The sequence below is a fragment of the Silurus aristotelis genome, assembly GCF_946808225.1.
Source record: "Silurus aristotelis genome assembly, chromosome: 29".
Classification (NCBI taxonomy): domain Eukaryota; kingdom Metazoa; phylum Chordata; class Actinopteri; order Siluriformes; family Siluridae; genus Silurus; species Silurus aristotelis.
Genome location: NC_139602.1, coordinates 9,414,366 through 9,434,123, shown reverse-complemented (window position 1 = coordinate 9,434,123; position 19,758 = coordinate 9,414,366). Strand labels below are relative to the sequence as shown.

General features: G+C 38.6%; 2 protein-coding genes across 4 annotated transcripts; one reads left to right on the top strand and one right to left on the bottom strand.

The window, feature by feature from the left end:
* Positions 1-10,111: 10,111 nt before the first annotated feature.
* snrpe (small nuclear ribonucleoprotein polypeptide E) lies at positions 10,112-12,930 on the bottom strand. The gene is made up of 5 exons (XM_083534885.1): positions 12,736-12,930; positions 11,998-12,024; positions 11,240-11,302; positions 10,393-10,471; positions 10,112-10,307 (listed from the first exon to the last, which is right to left on the bottom strand). The coding sequence occupies exons 1-5, from the start codon at positions 12,787-12,789 to the stop codon at positions 10,252-10,254; spliced, it is 279 nt and encodes a 92-aa protein (XP_083391011.1). The 5' UTR covers positions 12,790-12,930; the 3' UTR covers positions 10,112-10,251.
* Positions 12,931-13,181: 251 nt separating this feature from the next.
* Positions 13,182-19,623, top strand: yod1 (YOD1 deubiquitinase). Of its 3 annotated transcripts, none has more exons than XR_014532368.1 (4): positions 13,182-13,327; positions 15,398-15,614; positions 16,840-17,727; positions 17,797-19,623. XR_014532368.1 is itself a non-coding variant. In XM_083534849.1 (3 exons), the coding sequence occupies exons 2-3, from the start codon at positions 15,407-15,409 to the stop codon at positions 17,517-17,519; spliced, it is 888 nt and encodes a 295-aa protein (XP_083390975.1). In that variant the 5' UTR covers positions 13,194-13,327; positions 15,398-15,406; the 3' UTR covers positions 17,520-19,623. The 3 variants fall into 3 exon arrangements, 1 of the variants encoding a protein (XP_083390975.1); XR_014532369.1 differs by having other exon boundaries at positions 13,194-13,327; positions 16,840-18,505; positions 18,549-19,623; XM_083534849.1 differs by having other exon boundaries at positions 13,194-13,327; positions 16,840-19,623.
* The last annotated feature ends 135 nt before the right edge of the window (positions 19,624-19,758 follow it).

Sequence of the window (19,758 nt, the reverse complement as noted above, 5' to 3'; positions counted from 1 at the left end):
ACAAACAAGCTGAAAAACGTTAAACAACACCCTATTCGCTTTTTTTCTTTCGGTAAAAAAAAAAAAGAATTCGGTTAAAATACCCCAATTAGGTTAAAAACCAGTGACAGATGGATCGAGTGACCTAGCCTCAAATGTTATCGCATCAGATATAGCTAAATATATATAGCGCCGAAAAATGATATTTAGACCCGAAACAAGCAGCCTAGTTTAATAAAATTACAGAACTGGATCATGCAAAAGATACAAATGCAAATGCTTCGTCTGCATCGATAAAAAATCTTTTTGCATTTGTCCAAAGATACACGAAGAGTGCTGGAGCCGACTCTTATTGCGTGCAATGTAGCTGAGGTTTTGTCTGTAAGCGTAGAGACCGTCAGAGTGCCGACCGATATCGCTTCAAACATCTAAATGTAAAACGAAGGAATCGTTTTCGGAGTCTGTTTTATTCCATGTTTATTGACGCTTTGGTTGACGATTTCCTACATTACTCACCATATGATGATAGCGATGTATGATTTAAAGAGTTCAATTCAGTCCTACTTAGTACTTTGTGAATGTATGTAAAGTTCTCTCACACGCTGCTCAGGCATATCAGCTTGCAAATGCATGGCACCATGCTAGTCGCCACGTAGTTCGGTAACTCGCTGAACCGAATCTTTAGTCATAACACAGGATTGTCTGGTTGCGGTGCATTCTGGGATTTTGAACCTGCCATTTCCATTCCTTCTATGGACTGAAAAAAAGTAAGCGTTACTGCATTAGATGGTTATTATTGTTTTTCTCAACCTGTGCTAGCAGCAGCAAAGTCATCTTATGACGTTCTAGCGGCGCATGTCCGTTAGCTTTATACAGAAAAACAAAGGTTCTGACTTGTTTTCAAACCGAGTTTTCCTTTCAGCGATAGGGCACAGACAACATCTGCTGAGCTTCATCACTAGCCTATATAACAATCCAGACCAGATGGTTTGCTGTAAAACGAAAAACAAAAAAAGATCATGCACTTTATACCATGTGCTAACATATGGAAATGTGTAAAAAGCCTAATATCTGCCCTAACACACAGGTCGCTTCAATATGTCGAGTGTCAATGCACAAAGCATGGCTCCAGACATGGGTGTCGAGGAGGCCACCCAAAAAAGCACTGGAAGTAAAACTGTGTGCAAAATCATGCAACAATCTGAGAGCATCCATTCTGCAGCTTAGATCCATGTTTAATGTAATCGTCTAATGGGCAACAAAGGCATAGGTAGTACCCTGTCCTTTTTTTTTTTCCCCTTTCTGCAGACAGTTTGTTCTCAGCCACCCACAGTTTAGTGCTGAGCAAAAAACAAACAGTGGAGAGAATAAAAGGGCCGGCTCTCTCTGCGGGGGCTGAAGGGAATATTGGCATTGGCCTACACAAAGCCGGCCCTGAAAATAGCCCCCCGGCACAATGAGACCTGCCACTCGGTGTATGAGATAATGTCTAATTGAAAACAGTGCGGCTATTGTCCTGCTGTCACCGGCCCTATTGTCCAGGTCCAACCCCCCCTCCTCTTTTTTTCCATTGATGCGGGACGATTGTTCCCTGCCATTGTGGTTCGCGTACCTCTCTCTCTCTGTCTGTATTGTTATAATTTCATTACTCGTTTGTTTTTTGTTCCCCCGTCTCTTTTCGCTCCGCTGCAGGTCTTTTGTTTGGAACATTTAAGCACTCCATACCGATTCGCGCGCCACAGTATGGGAGTGTATTTTATTGACAAATAAACAGAAAGCTAGTTGTAAAAGGAGGGAAATGGCCCATTTTAATGGTACGCAGGGTGAGAAGTTCTTTTGTCATTTGCATAAAGCAATAAATACGACTAACGCTTCGAGTAAGCCCATTTGACTATTCATGCAAACGGGTTGAATGGGTGCTGGCAAATGCCGAAACGCAGCGCCGAATGTAAACACCTGCGCAAAAATCTTTGTATAGGCGCCGAGTCGGAGTAAAGACAATGAGAAATCATACGCTCGCACGTTCGTGACCCCTTCACCTATCGTCGGCTTTGCAACGGCGTGCCGATGATAAAATGGTGTTGAAAAGCAGGCTTGTTTCGAACTTGCTCATTATTTTGCTCAGACAAAGGACGGACACTTTCTCACCTTCGGTTTTACCCTGGACCCATTCCCACCTTCACTACCACGCATCATAGCCAAAAGGGTCCGAACAATGAAAAATGCTACTCTGTTTCCTCAGCTGAGCGTTAGAACAAAAGGCCTTATCAGAAGCTGCAGATTATTGTATGCGTTAATTGTCGAAATATGAAGGTACTACGCGTCAATGCTGCGCTGTTCAAACAAGATAAGAACCACACTAATGTCATGAACCTCTCATTCAGTGCCATTTCTCTGGAAAACACCACCACTTTCCCAAACTAGTAAATCTTTAATGTGTGTGGAAGTTATGACTGCATGTTATTAGGTGAAACCTGTTGAGATACAGGATTTTCAGCTAAGTAAAGAATGATTCAACACCAAACCTTCGACAACGCTGAATCACAGGGAAGATCTTTTGAACATGATGAACAATGGACCAAATGAATTATAGCTCCAAAGCTTTGAACATTATTGTGTAATAGTACAGAGGACATTCAGGTCTGTGTAAATAAAATGCAATGAAGGGGAAATTGAAAAGTGAGGAATGATAAGAAGGAAATAATTATGTAAATGATTAGTATTAATGATTGCGATTGCATTGTGCTTTAGGCTATTTCAGAAATGCTTTATGGTTCCAGCTTTTTTTGTTTTTTTTGTTGGCGAATTGTACTTTTATTAATCAGCACTAAAAAGGCAAAATACATACTTTTATTGATTCTATAAACCTTAAAAATAATAGTTGTATTATATACTTATATTACTCTAACGAAGACAACATTCACATTATCATACAAAAATCCTTAATTCTTAGCAGATTCTTAGGTTTTTAATTTGTTTTTGCGTTAAAGATTTTAAATATATAAATAAAAGGAGGATATATACATATATATCCTGATCCTTGTGGGTGGTGAGGTACTGAGATATGAGCCGGGCAGCAACCTGACTAGTCAAGGTACATGACAGGTCATGGGGAGAGACCAAACAAAGGGGCTGCTTCTAACAATCACTCCCGCTGGAACAGGAAGGCCTCACGGGATCAGGCAGGATAGCGATCTGACCTGGGCAGCGTTTCCGTTGACTAAATCCTGAGAGCCACCGTGAGCTAAGCGGACTATGACAGGCTCGGTTGTGGAGTTTCCCACAGCCTGGCTACATCGATAGGAGGCAGAGGTCCAGTCTCTGGGGCTCTTGGGTAGACGAAAAACTACAAAAGACTTAGATGAGAGGTTTTGGGGCAACTTGGGGAACGTGAAAAACCTCCAGAAAACATGACTTTTGCCAGCATGCTGCTCAGAGCATACATTGGGTATTGAAGTAAACAATAAAGAAAAAGGAATTAGACAATTTTGCATTAAACCCATGAAAGGTGAAGGATACTATGTCATAAAATGTAAGAACCAATCATTCGGCAGTATGTAAATGAAGGTTATGGAAACAAGGAATTTAGGGACAAAAGTGACATCAGTTACTGTTTATACTGAGCGATTTAACAGAGATTAACATGGTTTAATTATGCAAAGTAAGGTTTGTAAAGTAATTTGTCCTTAGTGCCTGCCTGTTCAGGGGCATGGTGGTTATGACCATCTTGAATAACTTCTCCTGCCAACTACATAAAATACTGGTTAGTCTGAGGAGTATGTTCAGTGACAGACTCATACAACCACGATGTACCACAGAGCAACACAGGAGCAACACCCTCAAACTATATACTGTAACTCCTCCCTCTGAGTGTTAAACAGCTCCAGCTCCAGGATACAGCTGTTTTACAATATTGATAATATAGATATTATCATATTTATTTATTTTCATGCCACACACACACACACACACACACACACACACACACACACACACACACACACACACACACATATATATATATATATATATATATATATATATATATATATATATATATATATATATATATATATATATATTGCACAAAATTGCATAACATATACAGTGAGGAAAATAAGTATTTGAACACCAAGCTGCTTGGCAATTTCCCCGTAGCCCTTTCCAGCCTTGTGGAGGTGTACAATTTTGTCTCTAGTGTCTTTGGACAGCTCTTTGGTCTTGGCCATGTTAGTAGTTGGATTCTTACTGATTGTATGGGGTGGACAGGTGTCTTTATGCAGCTAACGACCTCAAACAGGTGCATCTAATTTAGGATAATAAATGTAGTGGAGGTGGACATTTTAAAGGCAGACTAACAGGTCTTTGAGGGTCAGAATTCTAGCTGATAGACAGGTGTTCAAATACTTATTCGCATCTGTATCATACAAATAAATAGTTTAAAAATCATATATTGTGATTTCTGGATTTTTTTTTTAGATTATGTCTCTCACAGTGGACATGCACCTACGATGACAATTTCAGACCCCTCCATGATTTCTAAGTGGGAGAACTTGCAAAATAGCAGGGTGTTCAAATACTTATTTTCCTCACTGTATATAGGTGATATGTTGTGCAATTATGTGCAATAATCTCAATGCAATAATGATAATAATTTGTTACCTGTGCAATAACATATTAAATATTATTGTAGTCTGACTTTTCTGCCATGTTTTTTTACTGCTACTACAAATTCCTTTTCATGCTGCTCTTCATTTCTCTTAAAGTATATTTATTTTTATTTCTTATTTAATTTTTTTTTATTTAATCTTTACTTCTGATCTTTTACTGTGAGCAACTGCAACCAAACAATTTCCCTTTTGGGATCAATAAAGTATTCTGATTCTGATTAAAAACCAGCCTGCTAGTTTGATTCAATTCTGGGAAATATAACTAACTCGATTCATTAGAATATTATATGGGTGGATACATAACAAAGGAAAATCTGCACAAAAGAATTAAAAGCACTGTGGGAGTAAAGGTGTGTGAGTCAAATAAAAACCGTCACAAGTACTTTAAAAGTGTTCCACTTAACCAGTGTCCACATTCCTTCTTCCTGTTGCATGTGCAGCCATCGATGCACCACCTGTTGCACTTGCTGATCTGATCTTTCCATTCTGTGCCTGCTATAAAACCCATGGAGATTATATAGAAAGGTATTTCGCCGACACTTAAATTGAAGGTCTTTTGATGGATGTATCAACGTGATTTAAGTCTAGGTATGCACTCAGTCGATGCTATTTTGACCTGACTGCGGATGTTATTTGAATAATTGCTGATGACTCATGTAAATTACAGCAATGTATAATTGGCCTAATTGTCGCGCTTTTAAAGTTTTTCATTTGACTCGCCTTACAGGTTTACAATTGAGAAACTGTCAGAGCCAGAATTCACACACCATGGTGTCACTGCTGACATTTCTTAAAAAAAAAAAAAAAAAAAAAAAAAAAAAGGTTTTTGGGTGTGCCTGAGGGCAGAGTGTTAGAGTTCGTATAGAAAATACAATAAAATACACATAGAGGCATTGTATTAAACGCTACTGATTTGTAATAATTTCTAAAGAAGTTCAGTAGTTTGTTTCACAAAAATGTAAAAAAAAAAAGAAAAAAGAAAAAAGATGAATCATGCAATTTTATGTCAATTGACATTTCAGTGATGTTAAACATGTAAAGAAGTGCATTGTGTCAATAGGTGGTGAAAACCATCTTCAGCGACATGCGGTTCCCATCTAAATTTATTCATCTTCTGAAATATGTTTCATCCTGGTCAGTCAGTAAATTTGAAAACACCCCTTTTTTCATATTTTGGAATGGAAAAAAAAACAACCAAGTTCTTTGAATCAGTAACATGAAGGGTCAGATGCTCTCAAGACATTAGTCAGACCTAAAGACATCTCCAAGCCAAGGCATTTTCCAGAAGGACAGACTGAATGATATAGCTCCACAACAGAGTTACAAGTTTATTGAGGACATTTTCCTTGACTTGTTATTTAAAAAAGTAAGTAATACCAAATCTTAAGTGCCAAGCGGCATTTAATCGTGCACAAACCCCTACTTTCGCACAGCTCGCACTATACTCACATCCCCACAGAGATAAAACGAAAACCTGATGCAGTATCACTGCGGTTTCAATCCACAGGCAGCTACTGAGCGCTTGTGGTCGCAGTTATGAAGTAACGCTCATGTGGAGGGGGGGGGGGGTTCTGGAGTCAGCAACTGACTTCCTCCCACTGGGGCTGCAGAAAAGCTGCATATGGGTACTCCTGCTTTCCACAAGAACTTGCAAACTCGCTTCAAGTAATTGAGATGCCACTTCCTTCTCAGGTTGTTGGGGAGTTCATATCTATAAAGCTTCCCCTCCACCAGCAGCAGAACCTCCTGCCTCAAAAGCAGTGCTCATCAATGGGGGAACATGGCACCGTGCTGCTTTTGCTGACGTGCGGCACCTTTCGTATTATCAGATTCTTATCGCACTTCCCGTTGAAGAAGACGCCTGTTATTAATAGATAATGCGTTTGGTTTTGCTTCTTTGAGATTTGTCTTCAGTGTAACTAAACAGATTGTATTGGTCACAATGCAGATAAGTGGATCATAAAAAAAAAAAAAAAAAAAAAACAAAGTTTTTTTTAATAGTTGTTATGTTTCATGTTATGTCTGGAAATCACCCAAAACATATGATTGTACACAAACCTACACCTATTAGTTGTTTGAAAAAGTGAACCATGTCACTGGATTAAGATTAGCATAAATAAAGTGTGAAAATTCTTCTTTAAGGTCTTTCAATGGCAAACTGGAGGAGTGTAGAGATTTATGGACATACTGCCCCCTTGTGGGCGTGTAAACCTTAAAAGTAAAAGTGTCCCTTTAAACTTTCACTTGAGGTTTTTGCCCTCAAATGTACTTAAGAATCCAAAATACTATGATTTATTATGGCTATAATGTTCCTATTATAATTTTTGTCACAAGACTCTTTGCTTAATTAACTCTAAAGATTATGTGAAAAAGACTTTTTTGTTACTCTTAGCACACAAATCAAGATAGATTAAAATCTATTAAAATCATCACGAGCCTTTAAAAAAAAAAAAAAAAGCATATAAAGTCACAAGTGCAAGTTTTCGCAAAATGTAGTTGAGTAAAAAGTAAAATATTAACTTTGTAATGTAGTGAAACTTTAAAGTCTACTTACATGGAAAGGCTTCAGTAATGTACAGATACGCGAAAAAGCAACGTAAGTACGGTCTGTCCACCACTGAGCACTTCTAGAATAATTCTAAAGGAAACATAATCACATGTGCCAAACCATTAGTTCAAATTGCCACTGTTCTTGTGTTATCGGGGACTTTATAAGTAAAGATCTAAAATGAAAAAATTGGTGATCCTGAAGAACCGGATGACTCTGATTCTCATCATGCACCACTAAAGTTCAGAGGAAACATCATCAGCAGTTATGTGGTATTATGACGAATCTTGGAGATGACTGGTACACTGTGTTCTTTCGACAGGTTTCTTCAGATGATGAACAATTCACTATCTCTATAAAAGTCCTACTTGAATATCTAGGCCCTCAAACCCAACAACAAGACTAACAAAACCAGAATAACTTTAACTAATCAACCAGGTAATGTTTACATTAGTGCACCTCACACCTGCATGCTTTACTGAGTGTAATATAAAGGAAATGTGGAGTTCGAATCTCAGTGTTGGGGTCTGATAAGATAAAAATGTGTAGGACTGCATTTGTCACTACATTTGTCATCGTAATACAGTATTTGGAACACAACATTGCATTTAGATTCATTCTATCACCTTCTAAAGCTGAAATAAAGTGTGTTTAGGTTTATTGTGGAGTTTGATAGTGTAGTCCAGTATATAGTCCAGATAGTATATACCAAATTGGGAAAATTTTGGGACAAAAAAACAAAGTGACATTCTTAAATCTTCACCAGGGGGCAAAAAACAAATATAGGGTTTTTTGCCTTTGTGCTTTTTTTGGGGGAAAAATCACTGTCCTTGGAATTGCACCAAATTCTCACAGTGTGTTTGGACGGTCAACAGTGACGCTGTTGTGTTTTTAGATTTGATCTTTTGCATTCCACCATTGAGATCTGAGCCCCTTATTTCCATTATATTACACCCAGGTTTGAGGCGTACAAATGCAATCATTTATTGGTTTGTATTGGTCATGAAACTGCATGAGGTTGAATGGAAATATACCTAATTAATGCACTGTACTGTAAACTACTGTAGCTTATTGTTTACTATTACAAATTATACCTATTTATATGCTATAAACTGTAAAATCCCGTACCATACTACATCAAAACTTTGTAGATTGATAGAATAAATCCGACTTTATAGTATGGTGGTGTATTCGAATACTTTTGCATAGCTTCAGTACCTTACAATACAGTGGATAATTAGGTATATTTCAATTTAACCTCATACAATGCAAACATAATGGAAATTCGGAGCTCGGATCTCAGACCTCCATCACTCTTGACCGTCCTAACACACCATGTGAAATTGGAGAAAATCTTAGGATGATGTTTTTAGGCCAAAAATGTGACATTCTCCGATTTTTACCAAATTCACATTGCGCATTAGGGTGGGCAACAATAACACAGCAGTGTAGTTAGTTTTATTTTATCACCATCTAAACCCGAGATATTACGGTATAGTGTGGTATGGCGTGTTGTGATATAGCACAGTAGAAATAAACTGTTTTTTATTAAAAGCACTGAAAGAATACTACGAATAAAGATAACTGTATAACATAAGTGTGTGTTTTTGCATAGTAGAACTATAACTAGAGCACATTCGAATACAGGACAGTGGATTATTTAGTTACATTTTCATTCAATTCAAATTCGGCACGTTGTGACAGAAATGTGACAAAATCACACTGTGGGATTTAGTTTTTATTCTATAACACTCAGTTTATTCTAGAATTGTTCTGCAATGTATAATATATTGTAATATATTATAGTATCAGTGTGGGATGCTGTAGTATAGAATAACATTAAATAAAATAGGTGCAAACATGTCTTGTATAGTTACGGTATATTAAAGAACAGTGGATTATTTAGGTATATTTTCATTCCATACAAATGTGACATGCACTGCAACAAAATGGAAACCAGGAGCTCAGATCTCAGGGATGTGGTGAGATTGGACAAAATAAATTGCATGCCTGCTTCAGTCTTGTCTACGCTAACGCACCGTGTGAATTTGGTGAAAAGCCCTTACTATTTTTTTTTGCCCAAAAAGATCAGATCTTTATCAAATTCACACTGTGAGTTAGGGTGGGGCGGACGTAACACAGCTGTGTAATTAGTTTTGTTTTATCACTCTCCAAAGCCGAGATATTTTGTAATTAATATTCACATTATAGTATTGTATAGTATGGTATAGCAAAAATTCAATTGTGCTTTTTCTATCAAACATATACTTATAAAATACTACACTTTACATATTTTTTTTGCCATGCTATGCTATACTACTCTTTTCTACACTGTACTATGCTATTTTACAATAAACTCTACAATGCTGCACTATGACAGAAAATACTATATCTCAGCTTTGGAGGGCGATAAAACTACATTAGTAATTAAAAACTTCTGTTACTCTTGAACATCCCAACGCACAGTGTGAATTTGGTCAAGATCTGAGAACGTCACCGAATTTACACAGTGTGTTATGAGGGTCAGGAGTAACACAGGTGTGCTATTACTTTTGTCCTATCACACTTCATCAGTGAGATCCCAGCTCATTTCTATTATGTTGCACTGCATATATTTAAATAAATCATTTAACTGACCTGTTTTTAATTAACCACCTAAATGAACTTTTTCCCCTTTTGTATATATATTCTAATTTTAAACATTGTGTCTTTTGTTTTGTGAATAGAATGTGGATTTATGAAATGTAAAAATCATTGCATCGTTTTCAATACATTTGGCACAGCAGCCCAACTTTGTGATTGTGTGTACGCACACGCACGCACGCACATTTCCTAATGCACACCATTAATTACATTTTATTCAAGTGTACTCCACTGGAATGCAGGCCAATCAAAAACACATGACAGTCAGCGATAAACAAACAAAACCTTCTTTAATGGCGTTTGGCTAGAAAAAAAACCCACGATGTTTAACAGATCACTGCTTAGAAACAAGTAAAAAATCAAATGAAACCAAGATATCGGACATCATCGTCCTTTGAAATCCACACGAGGTTAATTTGAGACGCTCTGCAGCAGCGTGATGTTGTCTCCTTTAAGCATGATCCTTCCTGATGGAGAGCAAAAAAGTACACAATGTAAAATAACATGCAATCAAAGAAAACACTCAAAGAAGTTCAGCGTCTAAGATTTTACCTAAAGGCTTCCTGTTCTTGGTCTTCATGTGCACTTCCTCCGAATCGTCCAGAACCAAATTCATGTACTCGTCAAAGCCCTATGAATTAAAATAAATACATTAAATACATTTTTATATGGCTACAAAAATCCACTCCAGTCAAAAAGTGTACATCTGAAACAGTGCACTACTCTAAAATACTCTAAGAAAAAAAAGCATAAAATTCACAACTTCCACCCTTATTAAAAAAATTACAGCAAATAAAAACATGCATAAAGATGCAAATTAGAAACATATAAAATATATAAGCTATAGAGCACTGATCTCAACACTGACTGCACCCCAAGCCTCTTCATCTCACCTTCACCCACATCACTTTACTAACACCCTTTTTTCAGTTTCTTTATATATTGAGAAGTTTGGTAAAAAAAAAAAAAAAAAAAAAAAAAAAAGCCCTGCAAAAGTGGTCAAAATCGCCGAAAGCATCGCTGACACCCAACTACCTGCCACTGAGCACCTTCACAGCACAACATCTGGGATTCCACACATCCCATTCAAACTATTTAACCTCCTTCCATCAAGAAGATACAGGAACATACACACCAGAATCAGCAGGATCTGGGACAGCTTTATTCTGTCCACTATCACCCTACTGAACTCTACACTACACCTCTGAGACCCTTGAGATGCAGGGCGACACGGTGATTATGTATGAATTTGTAGCAATTATGTAGTAAGATGCAAGGTAACTAAGGGTGATGTAGGGTAGTGTAGTGAGACGTAGGGTGACGTAGTGAGATGTAGGGTGACGTAGGGTAATGTAGTGAGACGTAGATTGACGTGGGGCGATGATGGATGCTCACTCACAATAATGCAGCCTTCTATCCGCATGTTGACCTGTTCGTAGAGCCACACCTGGATTCGGGATCGCTGATGGGAAGAAAAAAATTGGCTTATTTCAGACAAAACAACATAACATGTACTAACTTTCACTGTGTGTACAGAAACTCCATTTTTATAACAATCTGTTGCAATCTGGATGGAGCTCTCTTCAACTGGAGACCAAGTGTGCAGCTGGGAATGGTTCCACATGAGCAGCTCAAAGATAGAAGGATGGATTTGGACTGTAATTAATATCAAGTCTTTTATAATGGCTCGAGACTACAATTTGCATGTACAGGTCTGTGCCAATCACAGTACACCTCAAGAATAATGGAACTGTAATGCATGAAAATTGTGTTGACGATAAGGTTCCTTTTGAGGTTCCTTGATCAGACCATACGTTTTTCTTTCTTTTCTTTTGCTTGCTCATACATTAGGGATAAATTTATAGCCAGTAAACATATAAATTCATATTGTACAAACTATTTAACTCTGTAAAGGTGCTTTGGGACGATGTACATTGTTAAAATGCTATACAAATAAACCTCTATTGGACTGAATTATAATTCTTGATTATGAAAATCCTGGTTTTGGGAGGAGGTTAATATTATAAATATTAAAAAATATGATTGAGGGGGGAGGAGTTCTCTTTTGAGACTTCAAAGTAGTCCTGAGCAATCTTGACATTGTTTCAAGAGTACATGCAAAAGAGAAATGTAAAAGAATTAATTAGTAACACTTACATTCTGTAGATACCTGAAAATAAGGTTCTGGGATTGATAATGTCAAGGCCAAGCAAAAAGGATTGATAAAAAAAAAAAACCTTTATAACCATGCTGAAAAAAATACACCTTATTGTATTAGTCTAAACTAGTGATAGGATTTCTGAGTCAGATCAGTGAGTCGGCTCAGTTAGTTCGGCTCACCAAAAAGCATTGTATACTTTTACATCGCCATGAGATCATGTAATCATATTTTCTAAAACAAAGAAACAAAGAGGTGAAGAAAACTTGCTTAATGCCAAACCGTGGATGAAACCTTTAAACAAAATGCTTATGTACGAGGGGGGAAAAAAAGAACCGACTCAAAGAATCGAGTCATTGTTCGTGTCGTGGGCGATTCAGCACATGCCTAATTTCAACAAATGAGCTATAAACATGAGCAAATAAGATGTAATATTGACGCAGATGACAGGAAGGAAACCTGTAAACCTTATTAACAATGTCGTGATTTTATAAACATTATTACAAAAAAAATAAAAAATGGATGGATTACAGCAGCTCACACACACGAACCAAAAGCAGCCTGGACACACACTCACCATATAAACATATAAAAAAGCAGGCAAAGATTAAACAAAGTAACATTTTTAAATAAATTAATAAAGTCTTACTACGTATATTAATCATCAATACAATAACCGATAGCTAAATGAACGAGTATGGTGGCTATGCTAAGCAGCTAACGGCATGAAAGGATACAATGGGTTGCACCATAACCTTCTGGACTTTCTGTCCTTGTCCTCGGTACGCCATTATTTATAAATAAATACTGTGTGCTCTTATTTAAATGTTGAGAATTGAAAGTTAAAAAAAAAAGTGAGACTTTGCCGCGTTAAACGAACACTTCACGTTGGGAAAGGCGACAATGGTCGAACACCGGAAGTAGAATTACGTTTTGGATAATCACGTGTCCTTAAAATGGCGCAGCGACACGTGTGTCTGGGAGGCGAACTGCAGCTTTTTCTTCTTCTAATACTTCTTCTAATAATACTACTACTACTACTACTACTACTACTACTACTACTACTACTACTACTACTACTACCACTACCACTACCACTACCACCACTACTACTACTACTACTACTACTAATAATAATAATAATAATAAACAACCGAATCTAACCAAATTGCGTGGTCGCGATAAAAAGAAGTACGCACACTCTGATGACGATGTACTCAGCTTCTTGTTACGACATACGCAGGTCGCTCATTGGTTAGTGTGTAGGTTGCGGTGGTGTTGTTGTTGTTGGTGGTGGTGGTGGTAATAATAATAAAGGCGCTCGGAGAGGTGAGTAACGGCGGGGGGAAACAAATGCAATGTTGAAATGATAAAGAAATAGAAACACATTTATATTTGGGATTTTTGATGCGGTTTTCCACTGCAATACAAAATACAAAAAAAAAGAACAAGTCTGCTGAGCTGCTTTAGCCGGTTAGCGAATGAGCTAGTTTTTTGCTAGTCACGGTGGTTAGCATAATCCGGTTAGTGAACACATTATGAACACGTTAAATACAGAATTAAACAATAATAAATGATATGTATTAAAATGTACTTGGGATCGTTTTTACATGAATAATATAAGTCAATACTGAGAGAGAGGTGTGTTGATTTGGGTTGAAATGGTTATTAACCGGCTACAGTGAATTCCGCCTGTAATTACAGAAATAAGCTTTTCCATTTACACTGTAATGTGAATGTAATTTATTATGTTTAAGTTTGCTTGTTAATTCATAGAATTGCCCGAGACTAGACACGTCTCAGCACATGATTGATTGATAGATAGATAAATAGATAAATAGATAGATAGCATGTTCAAAGAACTACCTAGACTTTTATTGTTTTTTTGAGACGCATGCAGATTCAGCAAACTAGATAAAGGACAGACAAGTCACATACAATTGGAACCAGCATGAAATAAATACTTGTATACTAGTCAATGTTACAAATAATTGCTATGAACACATACACATTATCTATCTATCTATCTATCTATCTATCTATCTATCTATCTATCTATCTATCTATCTATCTATCTATCTAGCTCATCTATCTATCTAGCTCATCTATGTATGTATGTGTTCATAGGAATTATTTGTAACATTGACTAGTGTGCAAGTATTTATATCATGTTTGTGTTACAGTATGTTGATGGGTGTAGAATTTGTGCGACCATGTAAAAGCAGACGTATTCAAAAATAAATCGTTTGAAGAATTATGGAATATTTGTACAAAATAAAATTTTACACATGCAACGTTAATTAAAACGCATTACATCCGTATTCTGGACTCTTGTGCTTGTCTGGATGTCTCTTCTAAGACAGTGTTTTAAAAGACCAAAATGCTTTGTCTGTAGCTTTTATGCTTTATAATTAACGTGTTCACCGATTTTGGTCTTTTAACAACACCGTCTTATCGTATTGGTTTACTGACACTGACAAGGAGGTCGAGAGATCACAACACCTGGTTTATTGAACATCGGGAGGTAAAACTCCTACGTTAACCACAGCGGATTAAACAGTGTTCTCCAGCAATGTGATTTATTATTAACATAGACATACAGACTCACCCGGCCATGTGCACCGAGAACCTTCCCGTTTACCATGGCAACAAACCAAACAGAGGACTTCTTTGACGGCTCCAATCCTCACCAAACACTAGCTCATCCACGTTGTAGGACCAAATATTTCCGTTTTCCTTTTTATTGTTAAGGAAGTAATTGTAGACATCTAGACTCTGATAAGTCTCAACCGCTTCTCAACTGTTCTGTTTGAGCTAGACTTAAAAAGCGCTAGTCATTTTGCTATGGCAGCTGCGTGATTTAAAAATGGCTCCACAATATAGTCTTAAGTTTTCTAGGATTTGTTTTGAACTGTTAAGGAACGCTTCCTATGAAATGGAAATGCAGCCATGATTGGTGAAGTGGTAGTTCAGTGGTTAAGGATTACTTTATAGAAGGTCAGAAACTGTTGGGCCCTTGAGTAAGGCCCTTAACCCTCTACTACTCTGCTTAGGTATCATGGTTGACCCTGCAATTTGACCCTGGCTTCCAAACAAGCTGGGATATACGAAGAAAGAGTCTTACTGCACTGAAATGTAAAAACAAAAGCTCTTAATATTTTCTTACTACTATTACTGTTAGATGTCAAGGCATCATAGAAGTATATCTCAAAACTTATGGGCAATGCAGAGCTCAAAGTTGGAAGGAAACTTGTGCAGAGAACCGTGAGATGGAATGCTCCCTGCACACCCATCTTGTCTATTTCCATCTTGCAGCGCAATTACAGTATAGCCTCTACTTAGTGTGTCCAATTATTTAAACTGGTTTACTGTATCTTTTTTTTTTTTTCTTCTCACCAGGGATTCAGGATGTTGCGATTGAGGTGTAAGGCAAAGAACGGGACTCATCTGATGCAAGGCCTGATGCACCAGTCCTCTGTTCAGGAGCTGAAAGACAAGGTGGAGGAGCTGACTGGAATCCCGTGCAACGTCCAGAAGATTATGGTGGGATACCCGCCTTCGAGCTTGGATCTCAGCAACCGAGACGCGCGTCTGAAAGACTACCCCATAAAATCAGGTGAGGAGGTTTAGAGCAGGCGGTAAAAACCACACGGCCTGGTCGATGACTAACTCTTACTGACATGACTGATGTACACTATGAAATAAGGTTGGGTTTCCACCCTTCCTGATATTATTCAACAAAGTCGTGTGATGTGATTGGACAGAAAGTGAAGCCTGGTTTGTCTTTAAAACTGATACAAGCCTCGACACGAATGCTTTTAATGTGAATTTTATCTATCGATTTGGGACATCAGAGTTTTGATGACTGGCCCCAGACCTAAATAGTTTAAAGTTTCTGATCCGCCCAAAGTTCATCAGTGCTTTGGATCCACATCTCAAAATATTTAAAAAAATGTATCAATGGTGTTAAATTAAAAGATATGAGAGACCTAGTCGCTGGTTCTCCACTAGAGGGCAACAGTAGTGTCTTCTATTGTTTGCAGTTTTTATCAGTTGGAGCGTTTCTCTGAGCAGAAATGAAATTCTCAAAATTACTTATCGATCAAACTATATTATACTAGATCTCACCTAAATAGTGAAAACATGTAGGCATCAGTTCATTGAATCAAAATGGTTAATCCAGTTTTCATAATCTGTTAATCTTAAATTTTTATTCAACTATTTTTTATTTTTTATTCAACTATTTTCAATGATCAACTAGTTCCTAAATCTCCAATTTGGCGGAGCAAAACACAGAAATACAAACCGAACAACCGGAAAACAAACGAGCACCAGTACAGTACCGTAAAAATGTGAATCCTGTCCTGCATTCAGTATACAATACATACATTAATGTGCTGTTGAAATTCATAGATGATCTACAGAAGAAATCCAGCCTTTTTAATCATTGTGATCCAAACCGTCGTTTACATCAGGAAACGCCGAAACCGACTAAACAGTTGGACGAGCTTGTTTGTGAACAATGACAAAAGGCCTTCTGATGGTAATGAGATGTTCACTGACACAAATACTTACTTCGAGAGATGAACTAAGGATTTAGAGAAAAGTACAGGCGTTTGCAGGTAATTCATTATGTTGTGCTGTTTATACAAATAGTTTTGAGAAATGCACTTACTGGTTTGTCAATGCTTAAAGAAATGCTCCAAAGCAACTGAGAAAAGCTTTAAGGAACTCAAATAGGTTGGAATAAACGACTCTGGGAGGAACATAGGTCATAGGTGCTCAGAGCTCTGTTTAGTTTCCCTCGGCTTCTTCTGACGGGTTCCTGAACTCTTTCCTAGGAGACACGCTGATTGTAGAAGAGGAGAAGAACAAGCCCAAAGACACTACTAGCCCACTCCTGGACTTCACCCCTGTGCTGGAGCGCCGCACCGTCCCCGCGGACAACTCGTGCCTGTTCACCAGTGTGTATTATGTGGTGGAGGGGGGCGTGTATAACGCGGCGTGCGCGCCGGATATGCGCCAGCTCATCGCCCACATAGTCGGCGGCGACCCGAGCGCGTACTCCGAGGCCGTGCTGGGGAAAAGCAACGAAAACTATTGCGCTTGGATCCGCCGCAGCGACACGTGGGGCGGCGCCATCGAGCTCTCCATCCTGTCGAAGTTCTACCAGTGCGAGATCTGCGTGGTCGACACGCAGACGGTGCGCGTCGACCGCTTCGGCGAGGACGCTGGCTACAGCAAGCGAGTGCTTCTCATCTACGACGGCATCCACTATGACCCGCTGCAGATGCTGGTGCCCGGGACGGAGTGTCCGCCGCAGACCATCTTCTCCACCAACGACGACGTCATCCTGGCACAGGCGCTGGAGCTGGCCGACGAGGCGCGCCGCAAACGCCAGTTCACGGACGTGAATCGGTTTTCGCTGTGCTGCGCGACGTGTCAGACTGGCCTGGTGGGACAGAAAGAAGCGAGGGAACACGCCCAGGAGACGGGTCATACCAATTTCGGCGAGATTTAAACACTCCCAGGTTCTCGTCAGACGTGTCCGTTACTACGACGCTACGGGTTCTGATGATCTCACAGCTGCGTCTCAGTGCCGTTGTCTACCTCACGTTATTCTCAACCGCCCTCCCCCTCCAGTATTACAGATATGAAAGCGTTCTGAAGTTTGAAGAATTACTGCTGCGCATGTGTGTGTGTGTGTGTGCGTGCAGTATTGTAATAACATTTAATTTTTTTTTTAAAGCAAATGTATTAGTTGCTTGTTGCCTAATCGACTTGGCCTCGATTCAAACCAAAACTTATGGGTGCTTTCACATATGCAGTGTTGGAATCGAAACCTGGTGGGATTTTCCGTTTGTTCAGGTGAGAACACAGCCCTCGAGCGAGGACCAAAAAAACCCACAACAGGTGCACCGAGAGTGCAAGTCTACCGCGATCCGATCCCGAATCGACTTCGGGTCACGGACGATTTTTCTTCCGGTATACGCAAGCTGCTGAAACGAGCCCCGAGGAACCAAGAGCCGAAGTGCTGCAGTTCTGTAGCGCATCGTGTTCAGGAGAATATAATCACAAAATGTTTAACAATCTATTGAAAGTTCCTCGGCGTTCTCTGTGCGTGTGTGATGCTTAAGGTATTTTTTATTTCTTTTTTTTAACACACACAGTAAGGGCTTGCTCACGTCAGTATACGCCATTAACTATATTCTACACCCCTCGTCTTGTTTCAAGGAAATTTGAAGTCATATTTGGACTCAAAACGCACAAATAAGTGTGAAACCAGGTCAAGAGTGGGTGGGATCAGGGGCATTTGTTGTATATTTTCACATAGAAATGCATTACTTTTATTATTTTCTCTTCTCATGGAGGATCATGTACGAAGACTTTTCCCAGTAACATCTGAAATCGGGTGCATTATATTTACCTTAATGGCAGTCGAGAGTTAAAGGCTTTGCTCCAATGCCTAAGCCACTGAGTTCGATTTAGATGCAGTCGTTTGCAAATGTTCTGTCGGTCAACATCACATGCAAAAAAATCAGTCCAATAGGGGAATTTGTTAATTTGGAGGAAAAAAATTCCACCTTGAAACTAAGCGTATAATTAATCTTTTAGCATTAACATCAGATCTTCGTAAGGGGGACGTTCTAATGCGCTTAACATGATTTTTTTTAAAAAGACCAAACTCAGTAAACACATTAATAATAAAGCATATCATGTACAGACAAGCAGATGAGTACAAAATACGGAGGTACACGTTTAATTAAGGGTTTTTTCTGTTTTTTTTTTCCTCCCGTAGAAAACTTTTAGGGAAAGATTTTGCCTTCCGTAATTCCGGATTGACCCTTCGCGTTACGAATATATCAACATTAATACATGTACTGTGTTTTTTTTTGTGTGTGTGTTCAGTATAAGTATTCAGTGTCCTGCTGTCAAGTCACAGTCCTTTTGAGAATCTCTGCTGAAATTTCAGTCCAGGTTCGGTTTCGGAGCGTCTACAACGCTGAGCGTCTGATTATTACCCGTTACTTGAAGCGCTCGCGTCGAACACGGTTCTGTATCTGCTGTAACGGGTTTTGGGAACGGTGTGTGTTTTTTTTCATATGCAAAACACTTTGCTGTGTGTGTGTGTGTGTGTGTGTGTGTGATTATTTTTTTGGTTTATTTATTTTTTTTAAGTGAATGCACTGGTGGATTTTTTTTTCTTTTCATATCTTGACATTTTGACTTCTTCTGAAACACTGGGGTGAATGTGATTTGATAACCTGAGTATATTCACTAGTACGAATTGATAACCTGTATATAGTAATGTATTCCTGATCTTGAAAAACCGCAGTACCTTCACAGTCAGGTACTGATCCACACACTACCAAGCGTTCTAAGTTATTTTTTACGGATTTTAATTCTACAGGATCATGAGGCCAAAGACAATTATTTCGGTTGGGCCAGTTTGGAGAAATAGTATGAGGGTAGGGTGAATATTTGTGGTATTAATGTGAGATTAAAAGCTTTTGTTACTGAGCAAGATACGCTCAGACGAGGAACTGCATGATCGAGTGCTGAAACCAGAAATAAAGGTCACGTTGCAGCACACTGTGCTCGACTGAAGACTTCCATTTGGACAAGATTCGTTACGTCTCCGAGCTTTTTTTTTCACCTTTCCCACACAAATGCAAATAGACCAAAGAAGCATGGGCTGATTTTATGATTGACTTTTTGTATAACTCTAAATAATTACTATACCACAGCACTAAATTCCT